This window comes from Quercus lobata, chromosome 3 (genome assembly GCF_001633185.2).
Source record: "Quercus lobata isolate SW786 chromosome 3, ValleyOak3.0 Primary Assembly, whole genome shotgun sequence".
Taxonomy (NCBI): domain Eukaryota; kingdom Viridiplantae; phylum Streptophyta; class Magnoliopsida; order Fagales; family Fagaceae; genus Quercus; species Quercus lobata.
This window is the reverse complement of record NC_044906.1, coordinates 17,016,359-17,039,775: the sequence shown is the minus strand read 5'-3', so window position 1 is coordinate 17,039,775 and position 23,417 is coordinate 17,016,359. Positions and strand designations below refer to the sequence as shown.

The 23,417-nt window shown below is 32.5% G+C and overlaps 3 protein-coding genes across 4 annotated transcripts; 1 reads left to right on the top strand and 2 right to left on the bottom strand.

Annotated features, from left to right (window-relative positions):
- The first annotated feature begins 4,176 nt into the window (after positions 1-4,176).
- LOC115980446 (shewanella-like protein phosphatase 1) lies at positions 4,177-5,181 on the top strand. Its single transcript, XM_031102696.1, has 2 exons — positions 4,177-4,627; positions 5,090-5,181. The coding sequence occupies exons 1-2, from the start codon at positions 4,177-4,179 to the stop codon at positions 5,179-5,181; spliced, it is 543 nt and encodes a 180-aa protein (XP_030958556.1).
- A 4,953-nt stretch (positions 5,182-10,134) lies between these two features.
- LOC115979383 lies at positions 10,135-13,154 on the bottom strand. 2 transcript variants are annotated; one of them, XM_031101409.1, is made up of 2 exons: positions 11,985-13,154; positions 10,135-10,239 (listed from the first exon to the last, which is right to left on the bottom strand). In XM_031101409.1, exon 1 carries the CDS (start codon positions 13,112-13,114, stop codon positions 12,308-12,310), a length of 807 nt encoding a protein of 268 aa, XP_030957269.1. In that variant the 5' UTR covers positions 13,115-13,154; the 3' UTR covers positions 10,135-10,239; positions 11,985-12,307. The 2 variants fall into 2 exon arrangements, with proteins under 2 accessions (XP_030957269.1, XP_030957270.1); XM_031101410.1 differs by having other exon boundaries at positions 12,181-13,154.
- A 398-nt stretch (positions 13,155-13,552) lies between these two features.
- On the bottom strand, positions 13,553-16,976 carry LOC115980445 (TMV resistance protein N-like). The gene is made up of 5 exons (XM_031102695.1): positions 16,483-16,976; positions 14,664-15,771; positions 14,194-14,466; positions 13,703-14,099; positions 13,553-13,569 (listed from the first exon to the last, which is right to left on the bottom strand). Exons 1-5 carry the CDS (start codon positions 16,974-16,976, stop codon positions 13,553-13,555), a joined length of 2,289 nt encoding a protein of 762 aa, XP_030958555.1.
- Between the last annotated feature and the right edge of the window lie 6,441 nt (positions 16,977-23,417).

The following is a 23,417-nucleotide window of genomic DNA, read 5'->3' as shown; positions in this document are numbered from 1 at the left end:
AGTCTTTGTTACTTTCTTTAATGGGCTCATTTTTAACTAATCTTATCAACTTTTTTTTCTCTATTGTCAAAATTATAAAAAAAACAAAAACAAAAAAACAATTCACGAACTCAAAAGGTAAAGGAAAATATTTATTCTTAAATAAACATCTATATAATATCTAAAGATCAAAGCGTAATATTTATTATTATTACACGTCTGTTGAGCCATATCGACGACTATGTCATCATCTTTTTCATTTTTTTCTTCAAAAAAATATGCATATAAATATTAATACATGTAATAATGCATTATTCATTTACTCGTTCTCAAACCTAATTATACCTTATCAGTGTTAATATGACCATCGCTTTTCATTACCATAACTTTACACATTTTTGAACCTATATATAACTTGTAATTGAAAATACTTGTAATACAAACACCTTGGGTGGAGGCACCATTTATTTATTTATAGTTTATACTCACCCGAAAAAAATCTCATTCCACCATTGTACTAATATTTGTATGCTAATGTAGTATTTAAGGCTATATTGAATTTCTCCGTCTCTTAAAAATGGTTTCCTTCCGTAGAAAATTTGGCTTTCCTAAAATGCATCATTTGAAATTTTTTTTTTTTGAATTCCTCGAGATTTCCCACTCTTTGTACTTTTTGCTCTTAGTACATTTATATTTTCAATTTTAGTTAAATAATTATCAAGTTATGGATAATTTTGTAAATGTTTTGAAAATAAGAACGTATGCTTGAGTAGAGCTCAGAGTCTAAAAACACTCAAGTCCAAGAGTTTACAACACCCAAATGGCATTAAAAGAGGGAGATTTGAACCTTGAGTATCTTGGAAACACTAGGAGTTACTAAAAAGTTGAATTATAATACTCTTGGCTAGGTTGTTGCTGTTGGTTTTTAGTGCATTTATATTTTCAATTTTAATTATACAATTTCCAAGTTATGGATAATTTTGTAAGTGTCTTGTTTTTACTCTTCAATTGGATTGTATTGTTTTGATTTTTGACCAAATTCCCAAGTAATTTCATTGGATTGGTTTTATTTGTTCACATAATAAATAATTTTATATTAAAATTCCCAAAATTTAAGTAAATATTAAATTTTTTACAAAAGTAAAAGAATTTGTTTGGGTTTGTGGCAATTTTATAATTTTATTATACTAAAAAAAGAGAAGAGTGAATCTCCTTACCTAAAATAATTACCTAAAAATTATATAAATGAGTTTGGGTTTTAAACGTGAGACCAATGAGGTTTTTTTTTTTTTTTTGAGTCTTAAAAAAATGATAGGATTCATATATATATATATATATATATATATATGATACCAAACTTATTAATACAAAAAAAAACTTTTAGAATGTATTTTCCTAAAAAAGATCATAATAATAATAATAATAATAATAATAATAATAATAATAAAATGATGAAGATGTTGTCCAATCTTACTAGAAAAGTGTCGAAACTGATAAGGATGATGACAAATCTTGATTGTGACAAACATCTGACTCAATTAATTTGCACACATGATGTTATACTAATGAGGGGAAGAAACAATCAAATATTTGCTGACATGATATAATTTAATATGAACAACTCATATATTAAATAAATAAATAAATAAATAAATATATATATATATATATATATTTATATATATATAAAATCAAATTTATTCATGAATTGAAAGGGCCAACACAAAATAATAATAATAAAATTCTCTACATATGATAATAAATACTCCCTCCCTCCCTTTCAAATTTTTTGGCTTGTATTCCACTTTAAGATGTTCCAAAATTATGTCTTGTTTAAAAAGTCAAGCATCATTAATTTATTAATATTCCCTTTATGCCTTTAATTTATTTGTGGGGGCATTTTTTTAACTAAAAAAAAATAAAAACAGTAGAGTTTCTAATCTACCATATTAAAATTTGATTTAAAGATAAAGATTAAATTTGGATTAGGCTCAGTGGCTATAGAATTTGGATTTGAATATAAGTTTGCAAATTGTAAGAGTAGCACACTAATTGAATTTGAAATCTACAATAACTTTGAAAATTGCTTGGCAGTTGACACCAGTACTAGAAATGTTTTATTTTTATTTATTTATTTATTTTTTTGTGAAATAACTTTTTGATTAATTTGTTTAAGGGTAATTTATTTGGGTTTGTGGCAATTTTCTAATTTTATTATACTTAAAAAAGAGAAGAGTGAATCTTCCCGCCTAAAATAACTACCTAAAAACTATATAAATGTGCTTGGGTTTCAAACGTGAGTCTAAAAAAATTGATAGGATTCATATATATATATATATATATATATGATACCAAACTTATTAATACCAACAATTTTAGAACGTATTTTCCTTAAAAAAATCATAATAATAATAAAAGATTGATGAAGATGTCCAATCTTACAAGAAAAGTGTCCAAACTAATAAGGATGATGACAAATCTTGATTGTGACAAACATTTGACTCAATTAATTTGCACACATGACGTTATGCTATTGAGTGGAAGAAAAAATCAGATATGATACAATTTAATATGTACTACTCATATTTTTCCATAGAAACTTAAGATGCATTTTTTATGAATTTTCTTTTGTTGGAAATTAATTATATATAGTTGGTGTGCTTCCGCAGACCAGCTCATGGTCAATTGGACGGATTCCAAAAAACAAAGCCCCTTCAAAGTTAACTTGTGTGCTTGAGACGGGGTTAATTAGCTAGAGCGCCTTCATGTATTTCCCACATTTAAGCGTCTTTTAGAATTATGGATGTTGCCCTCTCTGGCCTACAAATAGATAAGCTGGATCTGAAGAATCTACCTAATCGTCCTTACAAAGGTTTTCAAGCTCTCACACGTGCAGGGGAATTTGAAGTTGGATCCTGATTTCAATTTGACAGAACAAGATCATTGGAATTTCAAGCAATATCTTCATTTGTAACTTCTTGTGTTAGATAGCATTTGGTTGGTTGGTGGTTATTAGGACATAGGAGAGTGATTTAAACTTGAGTTGATTTTGTTATACTAAACAACGTACCTTGTCATGGAGATATATTATGAGAAAGCGATATGAAAATGGAAATTAAGGAGTAGAATGGCAAGACTGTTTTCAAAAGCTTGGGAGTTCGTGCATGCGGTTTCTTTATGTGTATGTGAGAGAGAGTAGTGTTGATCAATTTGGATAGAAATTATGTCCATGTGAATATTGTTGTATGCTACTACTTTATATAGTGCCTGATCCTACATGCTTCAAAATCAACACACTGTTATTTGATTGCTGGATGAAAGAGTAGTTAGTTACTATAAACGAGAAAATTTACACGTGAAAAAAGGATGTAGGAAATATGGATATATACACACTTTGGCGTAAATGCACTTTTAGTCCCTACATTTTGACTTTTTTCTATTTTAGTCCCTACATTTTATTTTTTCCACTTTTAGTCCTTAAATCAATTTACGCGTTCCATTTAAGTCCTTGAAGCTACCTTCCGTCACTAATCTAACGGGCAAATTAACAGATGAATAAAATAATAATAAAAAATTTACTGTAGCATGCCACATCAAATTATAATTTAAAATATTTATTTTTCAATTTTAACAAAAGAAAAAATATGAGTTGCCCAAATCTAGGTTCATCTTCAACAAGAACACCAAAGAACACAAACCCAGATTTTAAACATAACAACACATGCCCAAATTTTCTTGCATTTTCTTGCCCTTTCTTGTCAACCAAACACAAACACAAATCAATCTCCAGCAAGAACACGAACACAAACCTAGCAGCAGATCTTCTCAGATTTTCTCAAACCGCAAAACCCAGATATACAAAATCTCAACTCAAACCCAGATTTTCTCATCTTTCAATCAACAACGAAACCTCCAGCAAATAAAATTCATAAACCCAGAAACCAAATTCATAAACCCAGAAAATTCAGCATAAAAACACCATTAAAAAAAAAATCATAAATTCCAAAGCCCCCATCCTCAAACCCAAGCAAAATCATTTGTCAGTTCTTTTTCATTCATTGTTTGGTTGCCAAGAAAATGAAAGAATAAAAATTTGGATAGCACCATCAAAGTCCATTCAGTCTCCCTACTCTTTCGTCTCCATAGTCTCTCTAGACAAAAACACAAACACCTAAACTACAAAAAAAAAATCTCACAATGGAAAAACCCACAACAAGCTCAACGTGTCAATGGGTCGACTTGTCGCGATTGGCGATCTCCACGGCGGTTTGGAGAAGTCGAAGCAAGCATTACGACATAAACGACTCTGGCGATTGGACCGCCGAGTCAATGACCATGGTTGAAGTCGACGATGTACTTGATCACGGCGGCAATGAGATTAAAATACTCTATTTTCTCGAGAGATTTCAATGGCAAGTGGTGAAAGCCAACGGCAAAGTCATCACCATGAACAGCAACCACGAGACCTTGAACGTGGAAAGAGACTTCCTGTACATGTCGGAATCGGGTTGTGAAGAGTTTAGGGTTTGGGCGCACAACAACATGATGCGTCAAGAGCCATTGAAATCCTCCATCGACATCCAACCCAAATGGAACATGCTTGACCAGATCCCCTTCTCCACCTTCTGTTCTTGTTCTTATGTTTCTGGTGTGTTCTTTTTTTCTTTTTTTTTTTCTTTTTCTTTTTCATTTTTAACCCATATTTTTTCTTTTGTTAAAATTGAAAAATAAATATTTTAAATTATAATCTGATGTGGCATGCTACAGTAAATTTTTTATTATTATTTTATTCATCTGTTAGTTTACCCGTTAGATTAGTGACGGAAGGTAGCTTCAAGGACTTAAATGGAACGTGTAAATTGATTTAAGGACTAAAAGTGGAAAAAAAATAAAATATAGGGACTAAAATGGAAAAAAGTCAAAATGTAGGGACTAAAAGTGCATTTACGCCTACACACTTTTTCACCAATAGTGATTGTTCTAAAAAAAGGTGGTGTAAATCTATGTAAAAGTGATGTACCAACCACATCCTCATCACCTTAGCAAAAGTGTGTAAAATAAAATATTATAAAAATTTATTTTTCTGTAACATTGCTCGTATTCCATGAAGAAAGAGAAAACGTTAACTTTATTGTATCTTCACTTTTATCTTCTCTTCTAGAAGGTTTCACACATGAAATTACTGCTTCTAAAAGAGCTTGACCACTCTTTTAATTTTCCAAAGCATATAAATAGTTAAATATTAGAAGGAAACACTCATTTCGTTCAATGGCTCTATCCATATCATAGGGATAAATACATAAAACCTGTACCTGTGATAGATTAACTAGAATCTAGAAACACTTTCAAAAATCCAAGTTTAAACTTCGTGAGAACTAGATGGCCTAGGCCCTAGTACCAAGTACACAAGCAAGGCACAGCTTGCAACATGCAACATGAAACAATAGTGGAAGACCATTTATCTTTGATATATATATATATATATATATATATTTTTTTTTTTTGGAGTAAATATACAGTATTGAGAGAAAGGGAGACAGAGGGCCCCAGCAATCTCTAACCTCCAGAGAAAAATCCATGGAGGTAAGTAGGAGATGAGAAAAAGGCCCATCAGAATTACAAACTGCCATCCAACGGGTCAAATTGCGAGTCAAAAATTTGTTTCTTTATGAACAAACCCAAAATCCCATCAAGAGAGAGACTCCAAAACTAGCTTAATATTTGGACTGATCCATTTAATGGACCCGGGGGAGCAAAAGTGTTACGTTGTTGTAGAGCCTCAATCAACATATACCTCGAATACTTGGAATAACCCTGAAAACTTGGCAATTACTAAGCTTATGGTCATAAAAGAACATACAGACCAACAAGACAAGCACCAGAACCTTGGCATCCGGAATTGTATCACAAAAACTGTTCCAACCAAGCCCAACAAGCATGTTAAACATTGCCCCCCAACAAAAATTGTTAAGCAGCATGGGTGGGCGGAAGGAAATCAAAGGGATGATCAAATGGCATGAATTAGTTGCAAACATATAAAAGGCTAGGGGTGCAAAGAGCAATATTTTTTGATGCACACAATTTTCTCCATTCTGAAAGTGTGGTTTCCAGAATTGTGAGCTTCAAAGAAACAAGAGAGGAAGCTTGAGATCTGCAAATTCAATTTAAAGAGAACATTAGGGCCATGTCAATTAAACAAAGATACTTAAAATATATTCATGTAAGAATAAAATAATCTGAAATACACATGATGCTTAATTAAAAACAGATGATACTTCTTGAAATAGACATTGCTATATGCTAAAATAGAACATATAAAATTTAAATTAGTCTTACTGCATTTAGTTCCTGGCTAATTAATGAAGAAGTTATATGAATTACAGTCACTTCCAGAAAAATAAACCATCAGGATCAGTCCAATCAAGTATTCACAAAGCCATGTAGCTTGTGCTCATTTTTCTGCAACACTATTTTATTAGGGATAATTACAGAAATTCATGTATGGTTTAGCCTGTTTTCACTTTGTCTACTCGTAATTTAAAACTTTACACTTTGCTCACTTGAACCTCAATCCGTTACCAATCCGTTACCCACCTCACCCTCACACGATAGAAAAACACCCTTTCATTAAAAATCAGAACATAACACAGATCAAAATCACAAATAATTGAATCTTTTCCTCACGAGCCCTAGAAACACGAAAATCCCTTGTATTGAGCTGGAGTTTTGATTTTTCTGATCCGGCTTTCATGTCAGGGTGAGGTTCTGACTTTGGGTTGTCTCTCTCCTCCCAAAACAAAAAATTCATACAAAATCAAAAGAAAACAAGATCAAAAAATGTCATTATGTACAAATGGTAAAAAGTTGCTTAAGAACTTCAAAAATGCAGAAACTTTAAGAACTGTCCAGCAAGAGGCAATGTAATCATAGGCACACCATAACAAACTCCCTCCAACATATGAAGGTTTTTCCAACAACCCAAACGAATGAACAGTTGGAAGCCTCAATAGCATGAACAATCTCAAAACTGGGTTTGCTTCTAAAGACCCAAAACTGGGTTTGCCATGTCCAAATTTCTCTCTCTCTCTCCCGTCCACCAACAGTCACCACAACCACTTTTGAAACCCATAACAAAATCAGATCAACCCACACATTACCACTGCCAAAAAACCACCCAAAAAAAAAAAAAGAGACCCATGAAGCAGAGCAATGTCATCGTGGTGGCTACTCCACCTTTGAAACCCATAACCAATCGCAAACCACAACACATAACCACTGCCAAAATCAAATCAACCACCTCTACCACAACAAAATCAGATCAACCCACAACCCAAAAAACCACCCAAAAAAAAAAAAAATACGAGACCCATGAAGCAGAGCAATGTCATCGCGGTGGCTACCGTTTGGGTGTGTGTGTGAGACGAAGAGAGAGAGAAGACAACAAACCTGGTGAAACTTTGGCCATGGGTTCCTTGGATGAGATTGAAGAGAGTGAAAGGTGGAAACTGAGATCGGGTGGATCAGCCATGGATCTTTGGTCAGTGGTGGTGATGGTTGTTTGTGTGTGTGAGTTTCTGAAAGTGTAGGATTTTTTAATTTAAGGTTATTGTATTTATATAAGAGTAGGATTTTATAAATTTAAGGTTACCGTATGTATATAAGAGTAGAATGTTTTTTGGATTTATGTGAATATGAAATTTTATTTGGATTGATTGGCTGAAGAATGTTTATACCAAAAGATAGTGTGTTCTTCAACTAGAACTTTACCATTTTTGCAAATTTGCTTTTACATCTTATTTTTCTCTCTTTTTTATTTTTTATTTTTTATTTTATTATTATTTTTTTTTATGTATTATTTTGTTTTGGGAGGAGAGATATATAAAAGAAAAGCAAAAATATATACTTACCCTTGAGGTGGGTAACGGAGTTCTAACAGAGCGAATTACAAGTGGATAAAATGTAAAATTTTAAATTACGAGTAGACAAAGTAAAAATGGGTCAAATCACAAGTAGATTTACTGTAATTATATCATTTTATTATTTTTTATGTTTGTGTCTATTGTGTGTGTGTGTGTGGGGGGGGGGGGGGGGGTGGTTTAGCATATTTCTGTTTCATGTAGAAAGCAGACCATGGTTGACAACCCAAAGAGTGGCCAAAAGCAAGATTGGGATATATAAATGTTGGAGATGGTAAAAGACCATTCTTCATCAAAATTTTTGAAATTCTAGTGGGGATAGAGTTCTAGATATCTCTGCATAGACTAATAAGAAGGAAAGGGGAGGGGAGTTTGGTTAATTAGATCTTTGCATAAAATTAAAAAAAAAAAAAAAAAAAAAAAAAAAAAAAAAAAAAAAAAAAAAGTGAAAACAGGCTCAATATATGCACAATACTAGTAGCATACATTAAAATGCAAATGACAAATGCAACATTTCTGCAAATCCATGATGGGATATAAAACTCACCCATTTTCACTCTTTGAATGTCATCATCAAAGTCTATATCATGACTTGTTCAGCAGTATCTTCCATCTGATGTTGCACGTGCATATATCAAGTACAATTCGTCAAAGTTCATTGAGGCTTTATTTCTGTCCAACTGCACCTCCAGGTGATCCTGCATGTATATTATGTCAGTTCACTATCACCCCAAGTTAGAGATCAAATCAAAAAGTGAACAAAAAACTAGTGTATTTATCACTTGCCACAATCATTTGTTTGGTATCATCCCAAGAAAATCCATTTTGACCAAGAAGATTTTTTAGTCCACAAATTGGTGTAATTACTTTTCTAGACCTTTTTATTGCTGTCTTGATGCAAGGAGAGCCAAAATAATTTAATAGGTACCTCTGATGATCTCATCATGTGCTAACAAGCCATTTTTTTCTTTTCGTTTGATGGTAAGTGGTCCGCAAATAAGCCTTGCATGCCCTGAAGCAAAATCTGACACATTCTTGATGTTTCACAGACACCATTATAATGAGAAATGCACAAAACCCACAACTAACATAATCAAAATGTAAAATCCAGCCAATCTGGATGCAGATAATCAAAATTCATTAGCATCCCCAAATCCCCACCTTAAATTTGTATATTGTGTACCCTAATATCAAACTACAAGGACTAATAAAGAACAGCAACTCACATTGAGAGTGCAAAAGATCTAGATTTATTTTCAACTTCCAGCAGAAGCAAAGCAACTACTTCTTGATTAAATGCATAGAACTTAGTGCATTTCCTCCTCCAAGCTTATATCAGGGCAGGACACAAAATCTATTGGAGAAGTGGAGAACATTAGGCTTTTTCAGTTTTTTGTCCAAACTTTTAACTGTCTGACATGATACATAGAAAGAAACAAAACATAATTATCAAATCAAATCAAACACAAAGAAATTGCACTAACATAAGCCACATGGATCAGCATATCAAAAAGAGGAGTAAAGTAGGTTGGCAAACACCAAAGAGCACTCTTTAAAAGAGAAATCCTGACCCCATTTTGACAAATACAGTTTTTTCGTACCTCAATGTCCACATTTGTTCAATCACCAGATTCCAAATTGCCCATATAAAGATCCTAGCAGCATCCACAAATTTAATATGGCAGAAAGGGATTCTATCTTACAGCCTAGAAGACTTGCCAATCCTTCTCCAATGACTCAAAAGAAAATTGTTTCGATATCATAATAGGACCTTCTTCAATTTTTTATCAAGAGGTTCTCATTTTCAGTCAGTCATGGAATCAAGTTTTAAACAAGTGCTAGGCAAGAATATATGAAATCAAGAGAGATGAAAGCTCACCTTGAAATTCTCTTTCAATGAGAATTATGGAGTAAACAGTTTGATGTGGATCTTGTGGGAGTCTGATAGTCATGTAGTGGTGATCTGGTGTGATGGTGTGAAGAGGGGTTTTTTAGGAGATAAAATTGAAGAGGGGTTGAATGGGAGAAGATGAAAGAACCAAATATAATTTGATGGCCCTCAAACGAATTTCATCATAAACAATCATAAATACAGAACTTAAACAAACAATAATAACTATCTTCTGGTATGTAATTTAGAGTCTCAATACACATGGTAAATAGCAACTTTAAATTCTCAACATTATTAAGTAGTACCAACATAAATATTGAAAGGATAGAAGAAGAATCACAATCTGCACAAATGTTTGTCTTTTTCGCTCTTTTGGTTATCTTCATTGATTGAATCAAGCCAATAAAACTCCACTCCAGTGAGCCCATAAGAAAAATATTCCAAGTCCTAATCCTGCAAAGACAGAAACTTTTACATTAAAACTCAAAAGGGAGAAGATCATATAAATGCTTATGTCAGGGTCGGTTTGTGTAGGAGCAAACAAAAGGAAAGTGATCCCAAATGCCCATCGGTTTCAGTAAATATAAAATCTTTTAGGATAGGCAAGCCCAAAATTCACAATACTCTTGGAGTAAAGGCTAATGGTGCATCACAAAGAAAACCTAAAAGTGCTAGACAACAAATGGATGGAAAAACATGAATAATGCTTTATATCTAAATATTTTTGTAAATACAACATGATGAGGAATTTAAGAAAGGTGGTAAGAGAAAGAGAGAGGACTCTATTGTTCTGCCACGTTCACACCAAACTCTTAGTATATGTTGCTCTTAAGTAAGGAAGTTTGAGTGAAATAAGTATGGTAGTTTTTTTTGACTGAATAAGGTAGTAAGTATGGTAGTTGAATAATGAAAGTTCTTAATTCAAGACTTGATGAAGAGACTTTATATCAGCTTTGGGACATTCCTAGAGTCCACATTTGAATAAGGATTGAAGCTATTGACTGCTATGTTGTAAAAGGAGAGGTAAGCTTCATATTTGTTTTAGCTTAAGTAAAGAAACGAGCTCGTTTAGTCACGGTTAAGGAAATTTGTTGACTAAACCTGATTTGTTGAGCTTTCTGGGCTAAATTGGCACCTAGAAAAGCTACTAAATTAATGTAACAAATCTTGCTAGAAGTCAATAAATGCAACAAGTTGCTTTTGTGGGCTGAAAAGGGTCTAGTGGTGACTTCAACAACATAGAACAGAGTGACAGAGTTCCATTTCAACAACATAGAACAGAGTGACAGAGTTCCATTTGTATGAAAGTGGCCCGCACATGACTTCCTTCCACTTAGCAAAATCCGTGCTTCGCTCAATCCTACCTTCCAAACCACACTCTTTTAAATCCCCATCAAAGTTACATGAGTTTGGGCCATGCATAAAAGAATAAAAATATTACAAAATATTAGTAATGGGCCCAAAAATAATTGGGTTTTGCTCACACTAGACTTGTAAAATTTTTCACAGAAGTGGCCTTGAATAGCCTATAAAGAAAGTATTGGGCTGCAAATTAGCACAAGAAGAGAGAATAGACATCAAAACAAAGGGGGAAAATTGTTAGTTCAATATCTGAAAAGTTAGAATAGGAAGAAAGGGCCTAGGAATGAGCTCTAATGCAAAGTTGCAAACAACTTGTGCAGAAAGTGTATTTAAAACATGTTTGACCAGAAAACAACTAAAATAGAATTATTAAGAGTTAATAAAGGCATTATATTTATCAAGTAAATGCAAAAGCATAATTCTACAAGCAGATTGTGAAATAGAATTATTATGTTTTGGCAAGTTGTACCCCTGAATAAACAACCCAACATAAAAGTAAAACAACTACTAGTCCACTTCACACAAACAATAGGCTCATAGGCATTAAAGGATTCAATTGTACATGGAAACTGAAACCCAAGCCCCCTTCCTGCTTTTTAATATTACACTCATCAAATTTCACAACAATTGAAGGCAATTAAAAAGACAAAATTTGGCTCCAAACTAGTTTTGAACTATTTTCCTTCAACCCACTATGTGACAGTTCATAAGACCACTCACGTATAATTTTAGTCATATGGGTTTTTTAATAATTCATGTGATTTGTTTAAATAATACACAAAAATAGTCTAATTAGCATGTAAGGAACTAAAGGTTAGAGAAAAATTGTTTCAAACCTGTTTGAAGCCAAACTTTGACCCAACTAAAATTTTAAAATAGTCCATTGAAATTACACTCATCCAGCTCCAGTGATAGGCTCATTGTTGGAGCTCCAGTATTTTGAATTGCCAATAGTTTCAGCAGCTTGAGAAAATTTTAGATGAAATTTTGAATATGCTTTGTAAGGGATGGAGCAAAATGCATTAGCAGTACCTTGGCATATTTCTTCACTCAAATTTTTTATCAAGAGGGTCGCATATTCTTCGACCTTGCTCCTTTTTTAGGCGAAGTCACTTTAGTTTTTTATTTTTGGTTCACCATGGCAATGGTCTTGAGCTCCCTACAAAAAACTGATACTCCCTGCCACCAAGGGCCTCTTCCTCTTGTTACTGATTTTTCGCGCTTTTAGTAATGGTTGACCAGAAGCACTCTGGGTCGGGCACAGGGTATGGTATAGTTTGCGCAGGATAAAACGGCAACCTCGAGGAAGAAATGGTTTGAGCCGTTGGTGGACAATTCTCTTTGAAATTCGATTCCCTCGTGGTTGGACTAGTTCATCATGGTTTTCATGGCTGATAAAGGAATTATGAAGACCACAAATACATTTCACATGGACTCCCATCCTAGCAATGGTAGGAGATATTTCTCCGCCAGTTTCATCAGTCCAACAAGAGATTTTACATGAAATTTTAACATGATTCTGATCTCCTTGAATCAAGTTTCTAAAATCTTGCTGCAACTGGTTATGAGATACACCGTAAAACCACAGATGATCACAACGCATTCTACAAAAGAATTTCTTTAAGAGCGTTTGTTTATGACCATTGGTGAAAATGTCAACAACACAAACATAACCGTATTCATCTTCACCCGCCCGACTAAAAGCAAGACAAAGAGCAAATGTTGGAAATTCTGGACCAACCCACAATGATATGGAACTTTCAACGCTTTGATGGTTGAACCACTCTGGAATTTGATTTCCTGGTACTACAACGTGATATTCACAAGGAGGTTCATCATCATAATAACCCCGTAACCAATACTTACTTTTACGAAATTCAGCTTCAAATTCAGAGAACTTGGAGGGGGAGACCCAGGAAGAAAGATCAGTCTGATGCGATAGTCTACTTGATGACTGTGAATCCATTATTATGTCGCCTCTTACATCTAAACATGCCACATTTTGTGGAAGCTCCAAAATTCTTCCAAACTGCATGCAATTAGGAAATTCAAGAAATTAAAGTTTAGCAAATCTAGTAAAGCATTTGAGAAGGTAACCAAAATTGTTGTTCATAAATTTAAGAGAGAGATACCTTAATCAATAATTTGCTTAATGATTTTGAATTCAATGAGAAGCAGTTTGATGCATCTACCCCTCTTAAAGTTTCGGGAAGCTTTGGAATTTCCTGAAGGTAATAGCAATCCGAAATTTCAAGCCAACAAAGTCTATTGAATTTGATAATGCTTTCTGGAAGGGTAAAATCGTCACTCCCCAAGGATAAACGTATCAATGAGAGTGGGCAACAAGAAGTCAAAATAAAATCTATTTCTGAACTATTTTTAGAAAAATAAAGAGCTAGAAATTTCAAGCTGCTCCGAAACCTATATTTGGAAAAGCCATCATCATAATTGCACAACACTGGTCTATCAATCTCCACGTCCTTTAGAAATTTGACATCGCCGGAAATAAAGAGAGTGCGAAGATGTAAACCATATACGCTACTTGGAAGAATACCTGAACCTAGGTGTAATGTCTCAAGCCCAGTGAGATTCCCAAATGATGGAGGTAGCTCTCTAATTGCAGTCCCAACAAAAGTTAGATACTTTAAACCATCCATTTCATACGGAATATCAGGGAATTTCTCAAGCCTTGTGCACATATAAATATCTAAATGGTTAAGAGATTTCATCATGAGGAAGCTTGGAAGAATTCGAAGTTCAGTGCAGTTATAAAGCTCCAACTTTTCAAGCTTATCAAGACATCCAACAGAGTCATGAACTTCGACTAAATTTCTACATTCATTGAGATTCAATTGCTTTATGTTTGGGGTTGTGATGGATAAGTCGGATAATTTCGTTATGTATTGACAAGAATGAAAATTCATATATGTCAAGTTTTTGAATTGTCCCATCTGTAAGGGGGAAAAGATCAAAATTTAGCTTCAACAAAGTTTAAAATATAGTTTAATGAAGAAATAATTTATAAATAAATAAAAATGATTATACCTTGAGAATTTTGTCCAATACAACTTGACTTTGTGGCATATTGAGTGCAATGAGTTTTTGAGGATGAAAATTGGGTGGTAAGGTAGATAGGGGAAATTCAGGCCAGTCAAGTAACCTTAATTCATTGGGAAGATATTCAATATCTCCACAAATATCTACATTAGCAACAATAAGGAACTTGAGTTTCTTCATCTTTTCAAAACTTTTAGCTTCTAATTGCAACTTTGCTCGTTCAAGGGTGCATATCATCATGCCTCGAATTTTTTCCGATCCCTAATTAGGCAAAAAATTTAGAGAATTACATCATGCAAAAGAATTCAACAAAATTATAATAACTATTAATTTGTAACCATATATATGGATTTGAATTTACTTCCATAACAAAAGTAAAACATATATATCAAGGGGAAAAAAGTCTTAAAATTTTCCCTATATAGAAAAGGAAAAAGGTAAAAGAAACCAAGTTATACCATATTTTCCGTTAGTACTTCAAAAGCATCCTCATAACACCATAGCCTACTACGAATTCCAGGTACTTTTGGTGATTCTTGTCGAACAATTTCTCTACCCATTTGTTGTACCAAGTCATGCATCCATAATTTGTCATGTCGATCAATAGTTATGAGACACTTCTCAGTAAGTCTTTGAATACCAATAATTGGGTATAAATTGCAAGAATTTAGTATGTCTACAACATAATTCTTGAAAAATCCCTTGAAGAAACATGCAATATCTAGGAAAATATCTTGTTCAGTTTCATCTAATCCTTCATAACTTATTTGGAGTATTTGTTGAATTTCTCTGTTTGGAATTCTTTCATACTTATCTAATGTACTTTTCCACTCCATTTCATTTCTTCCATACAAATTAGCACCTATTATTGCTAGAGCTAATGGAATGCCTTTAGCGTAACATATAACTTGGTCTGTAAATTTTGAATATTCTTCATTGGGTTTGTTTCTTTGGAATGCATGCAAACTAAATAATTCAAGAGCTTCATGATCATCCAATTCCTTAACCTCGTAGGTTGAAAGACCTTTTCCAAAAGAAGCTAGCAAGTGTTTATCTCTGGTGGTTATAATGATTCTACTTCCAGGAGCAAGGAAATCACATTGTCCAATTAATATTTCTATCTGGTCTAATTTATCCACATCATCAAGAATTAAAAGAATCCTTTTACTGCAAAGCTTCTCCCTTATCAAATTGATTCCTCTACTTACGTTGCTAACCTTCACATTTATATCCCCTAAAATCTCATAAAGAAATGTCTCTTGTAATTGGATTCCACCATTAAATATCCCAAACCTGTCTGTAACATTTTCTAAAAAGCTACTTCCCTCAAAAAGTGCATATACCATGTTATAAATAGCTTTAGCAAGGGTAGTCTTACCCACTCCACCAGGGCCATACATCCCTACCATGCGAACATCATTTGACCCAATATCTAAAAGTAGCTTTATGCTTTCCACACGATAATTTATTCCAACTGGGTATCTAGCAACAAATAATGGTGTGTGGTTTAATTTAGAATTTGAGATCTCTTTGACAATTTCTTGGATAAATTCGAACTCACTGCAGCTGTCATTCACAGAGCATTCAACATGTGATGAATTAGACTATAGAATATAAATATGAACATAAAATAAATTCAAGAAGTTTAATTTGTGTATTAGAACTAAAGCATTTTAAATTAAAGCAATTGACATGTAATTTATAGATATAATTATTATTATTAAATTAGCATTTTTTTTTTTTGCTTGGAAATTAGTTTTCGAAATTGCATGGAAAATCCAAAATGATTAAGAATGTCTTTTAAACATTTCTAAATAATATGTTGGAGACATTCCTAATCAATTAGGAAAATAACCTAATATTAAGTTCTATTATTTCTATTCATTAACCTATAGCTAGTTACCTTAGCAAAAATATGATTAGAAAACAATAATTTTATAATTTGTCAAAGGGTTGGGATTGTGCCTAGTGCATTAGTACACTGGACATGTTAGGATGCGAACACATTTCTAATTTTGGATAAGTTTCCGTATCCTAACATGACTAGTGCACTAATGCATTAGACACAAACTGTGTCCTTTGTCAAAATGTATGGGGGAAGCGAACTATTAAGGGTAGTTGTTTAACAATAGAATCTAGCGGTTTGTTCCTGCCTCTAGTTTGGGGTGGGTGTTGTCTTGTAGTACCAAAAAAGAAAAGAGCAAAAAAAGGAATCTAGTAGTCATTACAATACCATTAAAACTTAAAAAAGTACAAGAGTAATTACTTAATACATACTTGTGCTTATAATGCCAACCAGATATATTGGCCACTTCATATAGAGCTTTTCGCCAACTTTGTACCTTTTTGTTATTCTTAAAATTTTCTTCATGTTTAGCTAGTGCTTCCCCAAACTTTCCTTTTTGGTTACGAACCTCTGATGGATCCACGTTGTAAAAAATTGGCCGCATCAATTGACCATTCTTCTTACACTCAACAATCTTGACAAGCTCATCCAAGCACCAAGTGGAGGAAGCATAGTTTTCAGAAAATACAATTATTGAAATCATTGAGCTTTCAATGGTTTTGAAAATTTGTGCAGAAATTTGTTCTTCTCTTGGGAGATTATTATCGATGAAGGTGTGAATACCCCACTGACACAAAGCGTCATATAATTGGCCCGTGAAACCATGATAGGTATCTTCACCTCTAAAACTCAAGAAAACATCAAAGTTATTGTATTGGTGGCTGAATGAGCATGATGAGGCTCCTTTGCTAGTCATAAGTGCCATTGGAGACTATGAGGATACAATTGAGAAGATCTGAAAGAAGAGGGAAAACTGTGAAGGGGTTCGATATAATATAAACAAGGAAAATGAATGACAAATATGAGGAAGATGGTGAAAGCAAGCAAGCCTTTGGTATAGATTCCTTTTACATTACTTATGGTGTGACCAGTAACTTTTTAAACATTCCAAGTATCATACTAATTTGAAAGATTATAGAATACTCTAGGAATACAATAAATGACTACTCTTTCCTCTCAAATGATTAGTAAGTCCCACCATGAATTTCATTATTGGGGACCCATACTTATGTGAAAGAAAAGAGTATGTATTTATTGTGCTTCCAAAAGAGTTTATAATTACCCAACTAATTCATTGCAATATCATGGAAGTTTCTAAACACGATATCGATCATTATGGTCACAAACTATGTAAACTTTTGGATGAGTGGGAATGGTGGTAGGGCCGGCTCTATAATATAGACAAACGAGGCGGTCGCTTAAGGCCCCTAAGCAAAAAAAAAGACCTCAAAATTTAACCAATAGAGTAATTTCTTTCATTGTAATAGTATTATTTAAACCCAAATATTAGTCAATAAATAAAATAATATTTCTTTTATCAAATGAAAAACAAGAAAAAAAGAAAGAGAAATGCACGTTCACAACATTTTTCACAACACTTTCACTACAAATTCTAAGTAATAAGTTGTTACTAGCTATTATTGATAGGCAAAAAAATAATTTCAGTGGTGGGTTCAAATTAGAACAAGTAACAACTTAATGTCAACGATTTGTTGTGAAAATATTGTGAATATAACACTTCTTAAAAAAAGAAAACAATACACATAAAATTTCACAACATTTTTCTAACAAGTAGTTGTCTAACTTTTACTAGTTCTTATCTACATCCCAACTAACATCACATTTTTACTTACCACTATCAATCTTCCATATCAATAGGTGTGAAAAGTTTTGACAAATATTGTGTATAGACTTTCTAAAAAAAATTATACATGGTTAATGTTATTAAGTAATTTTGCGTCTAAAACAAGAGAATAGAGTTTAAATAATATTTAAATGTTTTTAAAAAATCATATTTATATATATAAAAGATCTCAATTTATTTTTCGCCTCAAGGCCCTAATGTATCAAGTTGCTCTTGAATGATGGAATGGTGAATTGTTTATGGTTACTTCAAGGGAACCAGTCCTCCTAGAGAAGATAGAGATAGAGAGATAGAGATATATTATCATTTCAATTATGAGTCTCTATACAGATTACAATTCAATTCCCTTAATAGTCATTTCCCGTGGCTGTTGGTAGTTATATTCAGTTAGTTGCAACTTCCTGCTAACCAACTGAACCACCTCTCAACAGCCACATTCTTATTGCTAACCATACTATCAGATTATATTTACAGTTACAACTAATGCTAGTTGCTTGTACAGGTACACGTGTATTATTAGAATCTTAAGAGAATAGTAAATTTCTTACGTACCAATAGTAATTCGATGGTGATTATTACTATTACTGGTTGTAAACTCACGCAATGCGTAAGAATAAATAATTGTTTTGTAGTTGTGGTATAATATATATTATGTTCTCTAAATTTTGTGAAAAATATTTATTCTCTCAAAAAATTAAACAATTTCTAAAATTATTTTTTATTTATCTATTTCAAAAAATATATCATCATTTTATTATTTGGATTTGTTTGATTGATATTATTCATTTTTAGGTGATTCATATATTTCTAAATTATGTTATGGTGTGATAAATTTTTCTAAATTATGTTATGGTGAGAAGAAGAAGAATCAAAATAAAAGATATATATATAGTCATGACTCAAACACCAAATTATCAAAGCCAAACTATATAATAAAATAACATTATATTATTATACACTATTGTTATATACAATTGGGTAACATTTAACAATAAAAGATAATAGAAAAGATAATAACTTAAAAAAAACACAAAATCTAATTGCATCAACCAAAGTAGAGTTCTAAAGAATACATAAATGCATCAACCTAAAGTAGAGACACAAAAAAATAAAAAATAAAAAATTCACAAAAGAATTGAGAGAGAGAGAGAGAGAGAGAAACCTTTTTTTGTGTGGGAAAATATGTATAGAATGAAAGAAAGAATAACAAGTTTATAGTAATAGGATGGGGATAAGAAGAGCTAAAATAAAAGAAAGATGAATGAATAAAGGAAGAGTAACATTAAAACTGAGAGTAATGGAGAAATAAAAAGGTAAAAGGAAAGGAGAAAGATTGGAGAAAGTGTAATGGTAAGATACAAAATTAAAAGAAGAAGAGGAGTAAAAAATAAGAGAAAATTGGTGAAAATAGGTAGATCATGATGTGGTCACTGATATAGCTCAGTACGCTTTAGCTTTTAAATATATATAGATATAGATTATATTAAACACTCCCCATAAATAGTTCATTTTCTATATTAGCATTTTAAAAGTGGGGCCGCTCATCACTATAAAGACTTAGTACTAAAGCAATGAACTTGTAGTTTTTGATGATGTAAGTTCATGATGGAAACTTCCTCAAAAAAAAAAAAAAAAAAAGGTTCATGACGGAAAAAACGTACTTGTTTAAACCCTAAGAGTTAGTTAAGGCAGAACTACCAAGCAAGGCTTGGATGCTTGCGTAGTTAGTAGTATAAATAGTTGTAAATCTCAATTGTAAAGAGACTTTTGATAAATGAATATTACTTAGCTCTAGAATGCTTAGAGACTATTCCTTTGTGCAAAGGTGTTGTCCATCTATCAAAGGGGACAATATAGTACTGAAAACCGTTTTGCTTTAGTCAAGGAAATGAAATATTTTGATACCAATGTACCGTTTCGATATTACCTCTATTTTATATTTGGGTGTACATCTATATTGCTATTTAAAGGACTTCTAACTGGCTTCCAAGTCGTCTAAGCCGTGGACTCTTAAGTCTTAGATATCCTAAAATATCCACTCCCTACTCACTTACAAGTTTTCAATTAAGGGGGACAAATTCGTAAAATAAAACCTCACAATTTAAATCCTCCCACTAAATCCACATTCTCAGAAGTTTACAATCTCATTATGTCTTATTCTTTTTGAAATTTAAATGAAGGCACTCTATTTTCTTCCTCATCTCTTATCATTTTTTAAATTTAAACAAACGCACTCTATTTTATCTTTTTGCTTCTTCTACATTCTCTTTTATTTTGAACAAAAAAAATCTCTATAGACATTCAACAAACTCAAATTCACAACAGATTTTCAGTGCATAGTAGTCAATCCAAAAGTATATTCCTTAATACAGAAATTGATTCCATTATGTGAAACTTTAACATCTCACACCTCTTGATTCTTATGTTTCTTCAGATTGAACAGAGAAATCACTACTAGAAGTTTCAGCATAGTAAAACACCATGTCATCAGTCAAAATGTATATTCTATCAAGTTTTCTTCATCCTCTTGCATATTTGATTTATGATTGGATTTTTTTTTTTTAGTGAAATAGTTCTTTCACTTTTGTAATCTTTTTAGGTTTTCAAGATAGACTAGGTAGAAGAAACTGCTTTTCCAAATTTAACTAAAATTCAGAAAGGAAAAAAAAATAAATAAATAAAACCTTCGAAATTTATGACACTAAAAGAGATGAATGAAAAAAGAATTATGATACTAAATCATTAAAAAAAAAACCTCTTTGCATGCACGAAGTACGTCTAATGAGACCTAGTACTACATAAACACATATTTAACTTAAATAAATTAATATATTTAATTAAAATCTAATGACTTAATATTTTTTATGCAAACATGTCCAAAATATCTTAAGCTCAAGCCTATTTACCCAACAAGAAAACAATTTCCCCTGAATTAGAAGAAGAAAAAAAAAAAATGAAGAGAAGGCTAAAGACTTGTCCGCCAATTAAGTAAGTTTTTTAAATTAAAAAGAAAAAATATATATATTTAAGAAGAAAGAGACTTAACTATGTTTGGTTTGAGAGGAAGAGTTGGAAAAGGAAGAGAAATTAAATTTTTTCTGCTATTTGGATAGCATTAGGAAAAAGAAAATGAGCTTAATTTGTTAAGAAACTTATCACTTAGGCCCACATCTTTCCTTTCCCCCTAATTCATTTTCTCTTCTCTTCCATTTCCTTCCCTCAAACCTACCATAGGGTGATTGACGGTAAAACAAACTCATTGATTTCACAATAGCATTTTAAAAAAGAGGAAACATTCAATCTAGACTTGCCATAAAACCACCATTTTACACCCTCCAATGGTATCATGCCACATCAACATTTCACAAAACAATCAAATAAACCTACAATGCACTATCACTCCTTAAAAGTTCATTCTCAAAAAAAAAAAAAAAAAAAAAAAAAAAATCCTTAAAAGTAAAAACCCAATTTTATAAAATAAAAAAGGTGAAAATACACTTTTGGTCCCTACATTTTGGGCCAATTCTCATTTTGGTCCCTAAATTGATTTTGCTACTAATGTAGTCCCTAAAAAAAGAAAATCGATTCTATTTTGGTCCCTGTCATCAACCCACTAACGGAAACCTCCTACGTGGCAAACAAAGTGTCCTGCTTGCTAACATGGCACTAACGTGGCTATTAAAATATTATTAAAAAAAATTGTTGGCATTTTTTAAATTCCAAGTCAGCATTTAAATAAAAAATTTTAATTCCTTAATTTTAATTAAAAAAATAAAAAAGCTTACTTTTTTCAAACAAAATTTTACTTTCTTTTAATTAATTTTTTTTTTTATTCCAATCTCTATGATTCATATTCTTAGCAAAATTAATCCTTATTTTCTTATAACTTTCTTTGTTTTTCTTGTACTTTCTTTATAACCAAACACATCAAACAAAATAAATTAATTAAACGTATTTCTTGTCTTTTATTTTTATTTTTATTGCTTTCATTATTTTTTCAGAAGAACATGTTCATGTTCTTTGTGTTCTTCCCTAGTGTTCTTTCTCATAATCAATCTCCAACAGAGAACCAAACCCCAAACCTAGATCTCAACCAAACCCCAAACCCAAATCTCCAGTAAAGCAAACCTTAGCCTTTAAACCCATAAATTTTCTTGGCAAACAAACACAGAAACACCCATAGGAAAAACAAACAAAAACCCCCCAAATCACCACCACCAAATCAAAGAACATGAACATCAAATCCAAGCAAAAGAATAGAAGCCCAGCAACTAGCAAAGCACCACCATCGAATCAAATCTTCCAAAATTTCCAAGCAACTAGCAAAGCCTTAACATCAAATCTACAAAAATCCTAAGCTAAATGCTAGGTTCTAACACTTTAGGATCTAAATGTATTAAAACTTCAATGTGTAATGTTGGCAAACCATGATAAAAACTTAGAGTCTAGATTTAGGTTGCTCAAAGTGTGTTTATGTGTAAAGTTGGAATCGAGTAATTGCAAAAAATTACTATTCAATTTTTGCAAGACTCGATCGATCGAAAATTAAACTCAATCGATCAAACCTCGTGCAGAATGTTTTTTCTGCCGAATTTCCAACTCAACCCAAGCTCATATGACGTGTAGAGTTTTATGTTTTGCCTTAAGTATAGAAGGAAAAACCCTAGCTGTTAAGACATATGTGATTCACTTGTTAGGAACATATGTCACTATTTTATGTAATTGGCTAATCCTTTGATAAAACGCACTTTACTTGTATTTGGGTAGATCTAGGATGTGTTTAATACTTCAAGAAACCTTGTTTCAAGTTCAAGTATTAAAGCCAAGCAAGTCTGTCCAAAAATCAAGTGAGAAAGTGCTGAATTTTAAAGCTCAATAGCTGCTCGACACCTGGCTTATCTATCGAGCTCTTTAGTTGCTTCTTATCACAATCTCGACACCTCTCGATAGCTAGATTGATCGATCGAGCAAATTTCTGTCCCCTTGACACCTGCTCAACACCTCCTCGATCGATCGAGAATACTGAGAATTACGAAATTCAGATTTCCAGATTTGATTTTTGGCCCATGCTAACATGTATGTGTAAGGTTTCTTTTCTCCTAATCCTAGACATATATAAGGCTTATTTCAGAGGCCGTCATATAAGAGAATACAAGGAGAACATATGCAAAAGGTGACTGATGCCTTATTCTCTCTGAAGGAAACTACTGCGTCTTTGTGCCTTAGGGTTTTGTAACCAAGTGCTTCTTAATCTTCATTGTTGATGAAGTGAAGAACTTTGTAGCCAACAATCCTCTTCAAGTTGGTGTGTTAGTCACGTACTAGGAGTCGTGCATATTTGGTTAGTCACGTACTGGGATCCGTGCAACAAAAAGGGTTGCGTTCGTATATTAAAGAGTTCAGAAGTTCTGAAGCAGTAGAAGGTTTCTACTGTGAGTTCATCTATGGGGATTATAGAGTCTAAGGACAAAGGTTTTGTAATAGATCTGAAACTTCTCTTTA